Source organism: Salmo salar, chromosome ssa26 (genome assembly GCF_905237065.1).
Source record: "Salmo salar chromosome ssa26, Ssal_v3.1, whole genome shotgun sequence".
NCBI lineage: Eukaryota > Metazoa > Chordata > Actinopteri > Salmoniformes > Salmonidae > Salmo > Salmo salar.
Genome location: NC_059467.1, coordinates 8,186,457 through 8,202,380, shown reverse-complemented (window position 1 = coordinate 8,202,380; position 15,924 = coordinate 8,186,457). Strand labels below are relative to the sequence as shown.

The window sequence follows — 15,924 nt, the reverse complement described above, 5'->3', positions numbered from 1 at the left end:
GTGTCTCCTGACCCTTCCTGTCTCAGCCTCCGGTATTTATGCTGCAGTAGTTTATGTGTCGGGGGGCTAGGGTCAGTCTGTTATATCTGGAGTATTTCTCCTGTCTTATCCGGTGTCCTGTGTGAATTTAAGTATGCTCTCTCTAATTCTAGGACCTGAGCCCTAGGACCATGCCTCAGGACTACCTGGCATGATGACTCCTTGCTGTCCCCAGTCCACCTGGCTGTGCTGCTGCTCCAGTTTCAACTGTTCTGCCTGCGGCTATAGAACCCTGACCTGTTCACCGGACATGCTACCTGTAACAGACCTGCTGTTTTCAACTCTCTAGAGACCGCAGGAGCGGTAGAGATACTCTCAATGATCGGCTATGAAAAGCCAACTGACATTTACTCTTGAGGTGCTGACTTGTTGCACCCTCGACAACTACTGTGATTATTATTATTTGACCATGCTGGTCATTTATGAACATCTTGGCCATGTTCTGTTATAATCTCCACCCGGCACAGCCAGAAGAGGACTGGCCACCCCTCATAGCCTGGTTCCTCTCTAGGTTTCTTCCTAGGTCATTGATCCTGCTTTGTAGTAGACCCCTCTGTGCTGTGTTCAGTGGGGCACAACATTGTGGAACGTTCTGATGGAAACATCCTATGTAGAACAGACAACAGGTGTGTTGTTGTGACAGTGTGTGCTCTACCCTGTGTTTTTCCAATCCTGAACACACATGAAATGAAACCACAGGAGGGATACTATGCAGACACAGGATTCTCTGTTCTGCAGAGTACATACAGAGTATACAGGATAACGACAGCTAGGCGTGTGTGTGTGTGTGTGTGTGTGTGTGTGTGTGTGTATATTTGCATTGGTGTGTGTGTTAGAAGCTCATTAAAACCTGATCGATAAATCGACTGTGTCTCACTCCCCAGGGCTCTTACTGACCTGAACCCCCCCCCCCACCAGTTTAGCCAGTGAAACCAGGACAAACAAGTGCCATGTTGAGAAAAGACCCACCAATATGAACGATATGCTAGCCACATTGACCTAGTGTCTGTGTGCGCGCGCACAGTCATCTCACCTGTATGAGTAGCTGTTGGTCGTGGTTGTGCTGGCTGGTTTCTAACTGGTCAGTAGCGGTCAGAGCGGTGCGTTGTGGGAAAGTGGCTGCGGGTAGAGACAGGAAGGCGCAGTCCTCCTCACCATCACTCATCAAAAAGTCCACCGAGCTCGCTACGGACACACAGGAGGGACAAACAAAGTTTGGAAACACAAACATACACTGTACACTCACAATTAAACACAGTACACAAACAAGCCTGAGCCGAATGGGTTGATTGTGTTCTTATCCACTGTGGCAGAGCTGATCCTGTATTCACTTGAGTCAGAAAAACAGTCTCTATACATCTTTGTCCCTCTACCCTTTTCCATCTTATCCCAATCTCTCATTCCCTCTCTCTACCTCCACTTATACATGTGAGAGGTAATTTTCTATGGCCCACTCTTCTCCCCACTTACCTTTCTCCCCCCCTCTCCCTCCACTAACCATTATTATCTCCTCTCCCCTCAGCCAAGAGTGATTCTAGGCCTCTCTCCCCTATTTTCCCTCCCCGACCTTCCAAGGTTCGCACAGACAGTACCATGGAAACGAGCACAGCTAGATAAGCAGTGTGATAACACAGGAACCAGCAGGTGATACATTAACTCCATACAGGCCTGTTTACCTGTGTGTATGCATGAGTGTCTGGTCACCTGTATGGGGCCCCAGTCTTATCAACCTGAGGACAATCAGTGCCCTGTACTACTGCACTGGGTCTATTCTACACACAATCAACCCTACAACATTAACCTGTATTGACACACATACTCACACTCAAGCACAGACGTTTATTTCCTAACACACACGTAGGAGCAATTTAACTGAACAAAGCGCCTTATACATACAATGGTTCACAGACTAAGGCAAACACACACCAAGAAAAACACACTTATTCAGGGAAGTAGTGCTTAAAGTATCCCCCACACAGTCCACAAATACATTGTGTGTACAGACTGTGCGTACACACTGCGCAAATCAGTTTAACACACGGGTTTACTCGTACCTCTGTAAGGCTGGGGAAAAAAAACCAGCATGCATTCGGTAACTGATGACACAGCAGATTAAGTCCCAACAGCGGAGTCACACACGTACGATACAGACACACAAACTCACACACCATTAGGACACACATTGTTAAGTATTATACAACTGGACACGTTAACGCTACCATCATCTCCTCCTCTACCTTCTGCCCTCCGCTAGCAACACTGTCCCTTTCTCTCTGTCTCTTTCTTTCTCAGTCACTCTCCTGCTTTCTTTTCTGCACTAGCACAGTCACAGTTCTGCTGCTCCATCGTCACCTTGAGCAGTCCTGCAAGAGCATTAGCGCAGAGAAACGCACACCCACAGACCGATGGACACACAACATGGACGCACACAATAGGTCCAGTGTTTGCACTCCTGGCCCCTGGACTGTAAGGGGATCAGCTTTAAGATCTGTACCTGCTAGACGCACTCCTTCAGCTGAGAGAGGTAGAGAAAGAGAGAGAAGCCTGGCACACACTCACTCCTCACCGCTTTCTCAGACAGCTGGCATACACTCCTCCTTTCCCCTCTCCAGTCAGATACAAGAATTCCTTCTCTTCTCCAGTATTTCCTGTTCTTCCGAGTTTCACCGAGAGGCACAGCTCATGGGAATCTGTCACACACTCCTCTCCTCTTAGTAAGAGTCCTGTCAGACAGGCAGCACACACCTCTCCCATTCCCTCCCTCCCTCTCTTTGTCATCCCAAAAATGCAGCCACACTGGTTTAGTCCCACCCCTGTGTCACAGAGGGACTCCCTTGCTGCCCAATGGGGTGGGCCTACAGAATCCACTCACCATCCAATGAGACGTCTTTCTTCCAGAGCTCCTGCAGACAGGGGGCGTGGCCAAGGTCCCAGGTCTTTCTTGTACTGAACATGACCGCAGGGCTGAGCAGAGCACTGGGTCTCTGGACCGGCTAGAGAGAGACAGAATGAGATAGAGAGAGAAAAGAAAGCGAGAGAAAGAGAGAAAGAGACAGTGTGAGATGTAAATATATCTTTCTATTTTTGTCACTAAGCAGACGCTCTTATCCAAAGCGACTTACAGTAGTCAGTGCATACATTTTTCATACTGATCCTCGGTGGGAATCGAACCCACAACCCCGGTGTTGCAAGCGTCATACATGGGATTACATACAGAGTGAGAGAGAGACAAGAACGATAGCTTGTGGTCAATATTCCCTTTGTTATAATTTCATTGCTATTATTGATTTAATAGGTTCTTCTTTGGCAATATAAGAACTTGTCATGCCAATAAAGCTCAATGAAAGTTCAGCAGTAACGTGTCTGAAAGAGAGAAAAAGACAGACAGTATGGTATATGAGAGTGATAGGAGAGAGGAGAAAGAGAGCATTTGTGTGTACATCTGTTTACACAGTGGGAACAGCCTTCAGAGTTCATGAGGAAACAGGAGAAATGAGAAAGAGATGGACAACATTCCTGCATGACTGATAACCACATTCACAGCCAATACTGGGTTTTATTCATTAGTCAGACACCATTTACTCCAAACAGAAAAAACATTTTGCAACTATTGGCCAATTTCAGGTAGGTCCCTCCCTATGTCATTTTGTTAGCTTCAGCTTGGTTCCTAGTGAATACACCCCTGGTAACCAGTTGCCTGTTTACTACAGCCACACTGGATACACGAAAACTGATCTGGTCCCGGTTTCCGATAGCGATGGAACTTAAGCTGTTTTTTTTTCATCACGTGTAGTCTGTTTTAACGATGTATCGTTCCTATAAAACGGCCAAATAACTCACATGCATTTCCCAAAACACCACGTAGGGAGAACTTTCAGTGTGTCGATACGGATAGGACTGAAAAAGAATGCAGCACTGCTCTCGGATCAGCTTTCTCCATTCAAATCTTACCTTAACATTGGGAATTATTCCACAATACTGACAATGGATCGGCTCCTAGAGAGATATCAACTACAGCGCCTTCAGAAAGTATTCACACCCCTTCACTTTTTCCACATTCTGTTGTGTTACAGCCACCTTCATAAAGTCAAAGTGGAATTATGTTTTTAGATATTTTTTTACAAATTAGTAAAGATTTTCTTAAGTCACTCACTGTGTGCAATACTTTTTAGTGACTACCTGATCTCTGTACCCCACACATGCAAGGTCCCTCAGTGGAGCAGTGAATTTCAAACAGATTCAACCACGAAGACCTGGGAGGTTTGCCAATGCCTCGCAAAGAAGGGAATCGATTGGTAGATGAGTAAAAATCTTAAAAGCAGACATTGAGTAAGTTTACATACACACTAATAATCCAATATTAAACTGATTATGGCAGTAGGCAGATTATGCAATATTCATGTAAACACCTTACTCTGCTGATCTTAAATTGGCGTGAGGTCAAAATCGAAGTAAGCATACAGCGATTAAAATACCCGAGCAATCTTTCGAATTATTAGGACATGTAAACACCTTAATTGGCTTTCCAGCAGTGTATTTGATCTGTGCATCTGCCAGCACCAGCCGAGTGAGCCTCCCTCTTCAGCGTGACTGAAGTGTCTTCAGAACAACAATGTATGCGTCTTAGAAGTAGTTTTCACATAGAAAATGTGTATGTCTGAACTCAGAATCAAATATGCCTCCCAAAATGAACATTTGATGTGGTAGAAATTTCATTTGAATTGCCGATTTTCTGCCATCAGGTAGCCTGATTTCTGATGTATACATGTAAATAGGATTATTAGGGAAATCGTTCTTCTTGCAAAGCATATACATGTTTCTATGGTGTATCAATTCACCCAGTCACTACAAAAACACAGGCGTCCTTCCCAATCTGTTGCCGGAGAGGAAGGAAACCACTCAGTGATTTCACCATGAGGCCAATGGTGACTTTAAAAGTTAGAGTTTAATAGCTGTGATCAAAAACTGAGGATGGATCAACAACATTCAGTGGTGGAAAAAGTATCCAATTGTCATACTTGAGTAAAACTAAAGATACCTTAATAGAAAATGGCAAATCAAAGTGAAAGTCACCCAGTAAAATACTACTTGAATAAAAGTCTAAAAGTATTTGGATTTAAATATGCTTAAGTATCAAAAGTAAACGTAATTGCTAAAATATACTTAAGTATTCAAATTCCTTACATTAAGAAAACTAGGCGGCACACTTTTCAAAAAAAAATTATACGGAAAGCCAGGGACACACTAACACTCAGACATCATTTACAAATGAAGCATTTGTGTTTAGTGAGTCTGCCAGATCAGAAGGGATGACCAGGGATGTTCTCTTGATAAGTGTGTGAATTGGACCATTTTCTGTTCTGCTAAGCATTCAAAATGTTACAAGTACTTTTGGGTGTCAGGGAAAATGTATGGAGTAAAATGTACATGATTTTCTTTAGGAATGTAGTGAAGTAAAAGTTGTCAAAAATATAAATAGTAAAGTAAAGTACAGAACATGCATCAAGTTTGCAACAAGGCACTAAAGTAAAACTGCAAAAAATGTGGCAAAGCAATTCACTTTTTGTCCTGAATACAAAGTGTTATTGAATTTGCCCCAAGCATACAACACATTACGGAGTATTACTCTCCATATTTTCAAGCATAGTGGTGGCTGCATCATGTTATGGTATGCCTGTAACCGTTAAGGACTAGGGAGTTTTTCAGGATAAAAAAGAAACGGAGCTAAGCAAAGGCTAAATCCTAAAGGAAAACCTGGTTCAGTCAGCTTTCTACCAGACACTGAGAGCAGGACAATAACCTATAACACAAGGCCAAATCTACACTGGAGTTGCTTACCAAGATGGCAGTGAATGTTCCCAAGAGGCCGAGTTGCAGTTCTGACTTAAATCTAGCTGAAAATCTATGGCAAGACGTTAAAGTGGTTGTATAGCAATGATCAACAACCAGTTTGACAGAGTTTAAATAATTTTAAGAATAATGGGAAAATGTTCTACAATCCAGGTGTGGAAAGCTCTTTACATTTAATTATATAAACGTAACCTTTATTTAACTAGCCAGGCACGCACCGGTTTGAGTGTGTCAAGAACTGCAAACGCTGCTAGGTTTTTCACACAACAGTTTCCCGTGTGTATCAAGAATGATTCACCACCCAAAGGTCATCCAGCTAACTTGACACAACTGTGGAAGTGGGAAGCATTGGCGTCACATGGGCCAGCATCCCAAAGTGACACCGAAGGGCAAAAAAAAGCATCCAACGTTTTTATCTGTTCTACGAGTGGTCTGAGGCAGTCAGTAAATAAACTTTAGAAACGATTGTTTTGAGAAATAGCACAGATTTAACAATGCTCCTACAAAGGTTGTAACGATGAACTTAGCCTTATGATGCTTTTGGGAAACTTGGTCCTGGTTGGCTAAGTTCATCGTTAGAACCTTTGTAGGAGCATCGTTAAATCTCTGAGCTGTTTCCCAAAACCATCGTTATTAATGTTACACTTGAAAATGCTCGTAATATAAAAACGCCTGCCTCAGGCAGACCCCTCGTAGAAAAGCTAAGAGTGTCGTTAGATGCGTTTTTGCCCTCCCGCTTTACTTTATACACTGAAGATCTCCGCTAACCATAGAATCACACGGTTTATCCGTCTTTGTGACCACTGATAACGTGAGACAAAAGTTGACGACAAATACAAAGTTGCCAATGTTTTTGCAATTGATACAAACAAGCGATGCATAAAAATATGCTTCAAATGAAAACCGAAATAACTGCATTAAAAAAATTAAAAATGTAAAATCGGTATTTCAGTCATATTGAAATACATTTAATGTTCAATCGATTGAGCTCTATTTTGTTACTTGTAGGCTACTGTCTGTAACGTGTCTCAATCCATTTCATCACTAGTAGGCTAACGTGTGCTCAATGATGTGCCAAATCGGTGATTTAGTGCATTTTTATAGGCTAAGCATTATAATAAGCCACCTCAATATTTGCAGTCGTAGGTGGCGATCTCTCAAGTAGCCAAACCGTTGTCAGTATTGTGAAATAATTATCATGTTAAAGGTAAGATTTGAATGGAGAAAGCTGATCCGAGAGCAGCGCTCCCTTTTTTTCGATCCTATCCAGTGGCGGTTCTAGCTTGTATGGCTCCGTGGGCGAACACCTCCTTCAGCGCCCCCACCAAAAAAAAAGCACCATTCTGCACTAACTGTAATTTTTATTCAGACATTTGGAACACAAATAATCATAACATTTAATACCATATAAATATAAAAATATACTGCTCCAAAAAATAAAGGGAACACTTAAACAACACAATGTAACTCCGAGTCAATCACACTTCTGTGAAATCAAACTGTCCACTTAGGAAGCAACACTGATTGACAATAAATTTCACATGCTGTTGTGCAAATGGAATAGACAACAGGTGGAAATTATAGGCAATTAGCAAGACACCCCCAATAAAGGAGTGGTTCTGCGGGTGGAGACTACAGACCACTTCTCAGTTCCTATGCTTCCTGGCTGATGTTTTGGTCACTTTTGAATGCTGGCGGTGCTTTCACTCTAGTGGTAGCATGAGATGGAGTCTACAACCCACACAAGTGGCTCAGGTAGTGCAGCTCATCCAGGATGGCACATCAATGCGAGCTGTGGCAAGAAGGTTTGCTGTGTCTGTCAGCGTAGTGTCCAGAGCATAGAGGCGCTACCAGGAGACAGGCCAGTACATCAGGAGACGTGGAGGAGGCCGTAGGAGGGCAACAACCCAGCAGCAGGACCGCTACCTCCGCCTTTGTGCAAGGAGGAGCACTGCCAGAGCCCTGCAAAATGACCTCCAGCAGGCCACAAATGTGCATGTGTCTGCTCAAACGGTCAGAAACAGACTCCATGAGGGTGGTATGAGGGCCCGACGTCCACAGGTGGGGGTTGTGCTTACAGCCCAAAACCGTGCAGGACGTTTGGCATTTGCCAGAGAACACCAAGATTGGCAAATTCGCCACTGGCGCCCTGTGCTCTTCACAGATGAAAGCAGGTTCACACTGAGCACATGTGACAGACGTGACAGAGTCTGGAGACGCCGTGGAAAACGTTCTGCTGCCTGCAACATCCTCCAGCATGACCGGTTTGGCGGTGGGTCAGTCATGGTGTGGGGTGGCATTTCTTTGGGGGGGGCCGCACAGCCCTCCATGTGCTCGCCAGAGGTAGCCTGACTGCCATTAGGTACCGAGATGAGATCCTCAGACCCCTTGTGAGACCATATGCTGGTGTGGTTGGCCCTGGGTTCCTCCTAATGCAAGACAATGCTAGACCTCATGTGGCTGGAGTGTGTCAGCAGTTCCTGCAAGAGGAAGGCATTGACGCTATGGACTGGCCCGCCCGTTCCCCAGACCTGAATCCAATTGAGCACATCTGGGACATCATGTCTCGCTCCATCCACCAACGCCACGTTGCACCACAGACTGTCCAGGAGTTGGCGGATGCTTTAGTCCAGGTCTGGGAGGAGATCCCTCAGGAGACCTTCCGCCACCTCATCAGGAGCATGCCCAGGCGTTGTAGGGAGGTCATACAGGCACGTGGAGGCCACACACACTACTGAGCCTCATTTTGACTTATTTTAAGGACATTACATCAAAGTTGGATCAGCCTGTAGTGTGGTTTTCCATTTTGAGTGTGACTCCAAATCCAGACCTCCATGGGTTGATAAATTGGATTTCCATTGATTATTTTTGTGTGATTTTGTTGTCAGCACATTCAACTATGTAAAGAAAAAAGTATTTAATAAGATTATTTCTTTCATTCAGATCTAGGATGTGTTGTTTAAGTGTTCCCTTTATTTTTTGAGCAGTGTATATACAAAAATAAGTAACAAAAGACAAATAAACCAATTGTAGTATATAAATACAAATTAAAAAGAGAATCAAATTATTACACTATTACTAACAAAAAACATAAAACTAAATCGCACAAATACACAAATAGAATAACACACTTATAAAGAAAAGAACCTGATTATTACACTATTGCACTTCAAACAAGAAACACACAAACTAAATTCCACAACTAATTGTATTAGTACTGTAAAAAGTTAGAGGTGCGCGATTTGATAGATCCCCACGCTCCCCTTACCTCGGGCTTCCAGTGGGGAGACCTGAGGTCAACCTACCCCCGCCCCCTTCCCCATCTCGTACTTCTGAGTGGGAGACCTTTCCAGCTCACAAACTAGAGTCAGGGCGCCCACTCTGACAAGGTTAATTGACCCACAGTCCCACACGGTGAAATATCATTGACGTGACGTGCAAATGAGCGATAGAAAACCGATCACGCAAATGTCACATTCCGATTTTTTTGTTTTGTGCCGGCAAGATGCCGCCCGCCCATGTCGCCTATACCTAAATCCACCACTGATCCTATCAGTACCGACACATGTTCCAACAACGCACTTAGCGACTGTTCTCTCTGCGTGGTGTTTTGGGAAACGCATGCTACATCTTCAGAAGTTGTAGGAAAGATGAATCATTAAAAAGAAACACTCGTAAACCTAAGTTCCATCGATATCGGGAAACCGGGCCCTGGACAGTTGGAGGTTAAGTAGCACATTCAGGTATGTACTGTATGTGGCAATGACATCGGGACATTGGTCTCAATGAAATGCCTGTATATTTTTATTTAACCTTTGTCAGGCTATTCTGGTGGCTTCATCACTACCCGCCACAAATGGGCCAGAACTTCATCCTATTCAGTCATCCCACTGCCTTCCAGACTCTCCCTGGTCCTGATCCCTGGTCTGAGCCGGGGCACGAGGGTCAAGCCAATCAGATTACACAGGACTGACCTCAAACTGGTCAATATTGACCAATCAGATTATACCGACAGTGATGACCAATCACAGCCCCATACAGACTGCCCTGATATTAACGCAATCAGTAGAAGAGTAAGGGTCAAGACAGGCGCGCACACACGCAACATTACACAGACAGACACGAAAGCCTACATTGAACAGTTAAACACATTACCCAGTACTAAACTGTCTCTTCAACTCTATATTCCACTACACCACCACACACACACACACAGCAATACAATACTATTCAACTACAGTATACATAAAACTCCCGCATCATACACACGCCACATGAATTCATTTCTCGACTCTATTCAATTACAGAGTGGGATACAATACATGTGAATGTACCCAGTGTGCAAATATAGCAATGCTTGCACAAAAAAAACAGGCAGAAACATAAAAACTCACACCTGTGTGTTTGGTGAGTTTGTGTGAGTGAAATGTGTGAATGTGACCACTGATCGTGTGGTCAGTCTGGTTCAACCTTTGTGTGTATGTGGTTGTACTGACCGTGACCCAGAGTTGACCGTTCTGTCGGAGACATGGTGGGTCAGCAGGTCCAGTCCAGTGCTGCTGTATTAGCTAGGCTAATCTCTCACAGTGGGAAGTTCCCCAAAGTACTGGCCACATAGAACACAAGGAACTGTATTCAGCAAGTGTGTGTGTTCATCAATGTTTTGTATGTTGTACTGTTTCCTACAGCAGAATATCTAGAACAGAGGTTTACCGCAAAAAGGTCCCCAGAGTTCTTCAACAAAGTGCTACAACAGCTACAGTACTATACTAAATTCGGTCCTTGGTCCATACAGGGTCTATCCGGGATCCAGAGCCCATGGATGGATCTCAAGTATAATGGATCTTCCTTTCCTTATCTTATTTCCTTCATACACTGATGTGATGAAACTGGACAGCTAAAAGCAAATGCCTAATGTACGGAGTTGCTGTCACCTGTCATTGACTTGTTGTCACCTGTCTTCAGGTCAGACTATGGAGATGCACCAAATTAACTGGACCGTACTCTGGGCCTCCATCTACCCTCCCGTAGAGTGTGTATATCAGACTTTACCCTCAGTCTATACATAATCTAAGAACCGATCCTGTGTCCCTGAATGAAACCATACCCTGTGTGCGACTCCGGAGGGAATCCGGTCCTGTGTGTAGTAGTGGTCTTTGTCTCGATCTCGGTCCAGCCAGCGTTTGTTGATCAGAGATCCCATCCAGCCAATCATCCTGCCTGCCCCTTAGCCAGACTTGTGGCAGGCTGTAGAAGGAGGGTGTCCTTCTACAGCTTGAACAACACACACTCTACCATTTGATCACTCTTACACACGCCTATGTATTTCAAATAACTCCAAATGAAATAATGCAACTTGAACACTCCTGCAGTCCCTTCCCCAGGCCTGGCGGCCATCATAACATCCTCACTCTACCACCTGACCACACGCTTGGCATCCATAGAAAGATGTCGGTATCTGTATCGACAGGCCATAGTTTCCTAGCGGTATGAGCAGGGTTAGGCCCCGCCCACAAAGACACAGCAAACGCAGAATGGACGTTGCCATTAATCACCGATCTAAGATCGGGTTATTTAACACCCCAACCTAACCTTAACCATTAGGCTGATTAAATAATACCTGACCCTGGACCAGTGGTAAGAGGCAACCTCTACCTTCTCCACTTATTTACCCATAATCCTTTAAACCCCACAACAGATGGCCTCCTTCATAAACACCTCATCTTCCTCTGAGGAGAAGGCTCAAGGTGTCCCTAACCACAGATCTCGGATCAGATCTATCAACAGGGATCTATCTTCAAATCCTAGCTTTTAGCATTAGGCAGGAATCCAAAACTGACGTCATCATACTCTCTAGGCCGACTGGGGTGTTCACTTTAAGGATTTTGTCCTCACTCGTCTCCCCTTGTCCACCCCAACCTGCTGTTTCTCCCTCTATGACTGCAGGAGAAAGGTGGGTGGCCTTTTGATCTCTGCTTCCTTCCCTCCCTCTATCACCTCATTTCCACTCTTTCTACACTGAATTCACAGCTCATAGGCTCTAAAATTCCCGACACTTTGCTAAGACGGTTGTGCCGTCTCATTATTATTACAACGCTCCAGTGAGATAAGGCACCCCCTGTGGCTTTTCCTAGGTAGTAGAAAATGAGTCGGTAGAGGCAAGGTAATGTAATATATATCGTGTAATATAGTGTAGATCTGTGGTTAAAGGCAACTTTTACACTAAACTTGTGATACATGAGGCGATACAGTATAGAGTTGTGGGTGCCTTTGTGGTAAATGCAGTTCTCTGCCAGCCCCATAGAGGGTGTTATGAGCACAAAGGGCTGGAAATAAAAAGAGTAAAGTCATTCAGCTAATCTGGTTATTTACTGCTTCCAAGGTATTATCCTCACAGAAACATACACACACACGCCTGACAGGTTTCTAGGTTACCATGCTCTCCATGGTTCTTTGAGCACAAGGCATGGTGTGTAGGATAAGGTTACACACTCCTGTCGGCACTCTGCCTTCTATAGTATCACCTGTCCCCTCTATGCACCAGGAATATTGCAATAAACTATTGAGCTCTAGTACAGTGGGTGATATCAATGTGCTTGTGTGGGAGACTACTGTTGTGGAACAGGGGGAGGACAGGAGGGGCTGGCTAGCTGTGAGGAGCTAAAGTTGCACCCCCCCCCCCCACCCAGTACTCTCCCTCCTACTTTAGCTTCACTCTGCTAAAGCAGAGCATTCTAAAAGTTGATGACAGTACAGAGGAAGGGCTTAACATAAAGCAGAGAGGATAAGATCGGACTCCCCCCATCCCCCATGCTTCTCTTACTGTTTGTATATCCCTCCCTCAAGTATTTTCATCCCTCTTATCGCTCTCCTTCCATTTGAGTGTATCCTCTGAGTATCCCTCCCTACTCTCTTCCTCTCCACAGTATGTGAATCTCATTAGCCCAGTTCTCCCTGTTAAGACTCAGCTATATATAAAATGTATGTATGTATGTATGTATGTATGTATATATGTATGTATGTACGTACAGTGGGGGGAAAAAGTATTTGATCCCCTGCTGATTTTGTACGTTTGCCCACTGACAAAGAAAGGATCAGTCTATAATTTTAATGGTAGGTTTATTTGAACAGTGAGAGAAAATAACAGCAAAAATATCCAGAAAAACACATGTCAAAAATGTTATAAATTGATTTGCATTTTAATGAGGGAAATAAGAATTTGACCCCTTCTCAATCAGAAAGATTTCTGGCTCCCAGGTGTCTTTTATACAGGTAACGAGCTGAGATTAGGAGCACACTCTTAACCTGTTATGGCTAGGGGGCAGTATTTTCACGGCCGGATAAAAAACATACCCGATTTAATCTGATTATTACTCCTGCCCAGAAACTAGAATATGCATATAATTATTAGCTTTGGATAGAAAACACTCCAAAGTTTCTAAAACTGTTTGAATGGTGTCTGTGAGTATAACAGAACTCATTTGGCAGGCCAAAACCTGAGAAGATTCCATGCAGGAAGTGCCCTGTCTGACAATTTCTTGCCCTTCTTGATTATCTCTATCCAATACAGGGGATCTCTGCTGTTACGTGACACTTCCTACGTCTCCCATGGGCTCTCAGAAGGCGGCAAAAAGCTGAATCGTGGCTTTGCAGGCTCTGGCTGAAAAACATTAGCGCGTTTGGATAGTGGCTGGTCACAGTACTGTGAGACTCAGGCTCGTGCACGAGTTGATCTATGTTTTATCTTTGAACGAAAACCACCACTCCCGGTCGGAATATTATCGCTTTTTTACGAGAAAAATAGCATAAAAATTGATTTTAAACAGCGGTTGACATGCTTCGAAGTACGGTAATGGAATATTTAGATTTTTTTTGTCACGAAATGCGTCATGCGCATGACCCTTCATCACCCTTGGATAGTGTCTTGAACGCACGAACAAAACGCCGCTATTTGGATATAACAATGGATTATTTTGAACCAAACCAACATTTGTTATTGAAGTAGCAGTCCTGGGAGTGCATTCTGACGAAGAACACCAAAGGTAATCAAACTTTTCTAATAGTAAATCGGAGTTTGGTGAAGGCTAAACTTGCTGGGTGTCTAAATAGCTAGCCCTGTGATGCCGGGCTATGTACTCAGAATATTGCAAAATGTGCTTTCACCGAAAAGCTATTTTAAAATCGGACACCTCGATTGCACAAAGGAGTTCTGTATCTATAATTCTTAAAATAATTATGTTTTTTGTGAACGTTTATCGTGAGTAATTTAGTAAATTCACCGGAGGTTTGCGGGGGGTATGCTAGTTCTGAACGTTACATGCTAATGTAAAAAGCTGGTTTTTGATATAAATATGAACTTGATTGAACAAAACATGCATGTATTGTATAACATAATGTCCTAGGGTTGTCATCTGATGAAGATCATCAAAGGTTAGTGCTGCATTTAGCTGTGGTTTTGTTTTTTGTGACATTATATGCTAGCTTGAAAAATGGGTGTCTGATTATTTCTGGCTGGGTACTCTGCTGACATAATCTAATGTTTTGCTTTCGTTGTAAAGCCTTTTTGAAATGGGACAGTGTGGTTAGATAAAGGAGAGTCTTGTCTTTAAAATGCTGTAAAATAGTAATATGTTTGAAAAATTGAAGTTTTTGTATTTTTGAGGAATTTGTAATTCGCGCCACGCCTATCATTGGATATTGGAGCAGGTGTTCCGCTAGCGGAACGTCTAGATGTAAGAGGTTAAAGGGAGTGCTCCTAACTGCAGCTTGTTACCTGTAAAAAAGACACCTGTCCACAGAAGCAATCAATCAAATCAGATTCCAAACTCTCCACCATGGCCAAGACCAAAGAGCTCTCCAAGGATGTCAGGGATAAGATTATAGACCTACACAAGGCTGGAATGGGCTACAAGACCATCGCCAAGCAGCTTGGTGAGAAGGTGACAACATTTGGTGCGATTATTCGCAAATGGAAAAAACACAAAAGAACTGTCAATATCCCTCGGCCTGCAGCTCCATGCAAGATCTCAACCTTGTGGAGTTGCAATGATCATGAGAACGGTGAGGAATCAGCCCAGAACTACACGGGAGGATCTTGTCAATGATCTCAAGGCAGCTGGGACCATAGTCACCAAGAAAACAATTGGTAACACACTACGCCGCGAAGGACTGAAATCCTGCAGCACCCGCAAGGTCCCCCTGCTCAAGAATACAAATACATGCCCGTCTGAAGTTTGCCAATGAACATCTGAATGATTCAGACGACAAATGGGTGAAAGTGTTGTGGTCAGATGAGACCAAAATGGAGCTCTTTGGCATCAACTCAACTCGCCGTGTTTGGAGGAGGAGGAATGCTGCCTATGACCCCAAGAACACCATCTCCACCGTCAAACATGGAGGTGGAAACATTATGCCTTGGTTGGTGTTTTTCTGCTAAGGGGACAGGACAACTTCACCGCATCAAAGGGACGATGGACGGGGCCATGTACCGTCAAATCTTGGGTGAGAACATCCTTCCCTCAGCCATGGCATTGAAAATGGGTCGTGGATGGGTATTCCAGTATGACAGTGACCCAAAACACACGGCCAAGGCAACAAAGGAGTGGCTCAAGAAGAAGCACATTAAGGTCCTGGAGTGGCCTAGCCAGTCTCCAGACCTTAATCCCATAGAAAATCTGTGGAGGGAGCTGAAGGTTTGAGTTGCCAAACGTCAGCCTCGAAACCTTAATGACTTGGAGAAGATCTGCAAAGAGGAGTGGGACAAAATCCCTCCTGAGACGTGTGCAAACCTGGTGGCCAACTACAAGAAACGTCTGACCTCTGTGATTGCCAACAAGGGTTTTGCCACCAAGTACTAAGTCATGTTTTGCAGAGGGGTCAAATACTTATTTCCCTCATTAAAATGCAAATAATTTTATAACATTTTTGACATGCGGTTTTCTGGATTTTTTTGTTGTTATTATGTCTCTCACTGTTCAAATAAACCTACTATTAAAATTATAGACTATAATACTTCCCCCCCCCCACACTGTATGT

At 43.9% G+C, this 15,924-nt stretch overlaps 1 protein-coding gene across 9 annotated transcripts in view; it reads right to left on the bottom strand.

Annotated features, from left to right (window-relative positions):
• LOC106587071 (kinesin-like protein KIFC3) overlaps positions 1-15,924 on the bottom strand; it is a 79,166-nt gene that overhangs the window by 21,330 nt on the left and 41,912 nt on the right. For 5 of the 9 annotated variants that reach the window (XM_014174986.2, XM_014174980.2, XM_014174982.2 and 2 more), the window contains exons 2-3: positions 2,912-3,032; positions 1,073-1,224 (exon numbers count right to left, since the gene is read on the bottom strand). In XM_014174986.2, the coding sequence (XP_014030461.1) occupies positions 1,073-1,224; positions 2,912-2,993 (234 nt within the window). In that variant the 5' untranslated portion in view covers positions 2,994-3,032. Of the gene's footprint in view, positions 1-1,072; positions 1,225-2,533; positions 2,830-2,911; positions 3,033-10,996; positions 11,292-15,924 lie in introns of those variants that run through there. The other 4 variants (XM_014174984.2, XM_014174989.2, XM_014174990.2 and 1 more) reach the window with 4 other exon arrangements.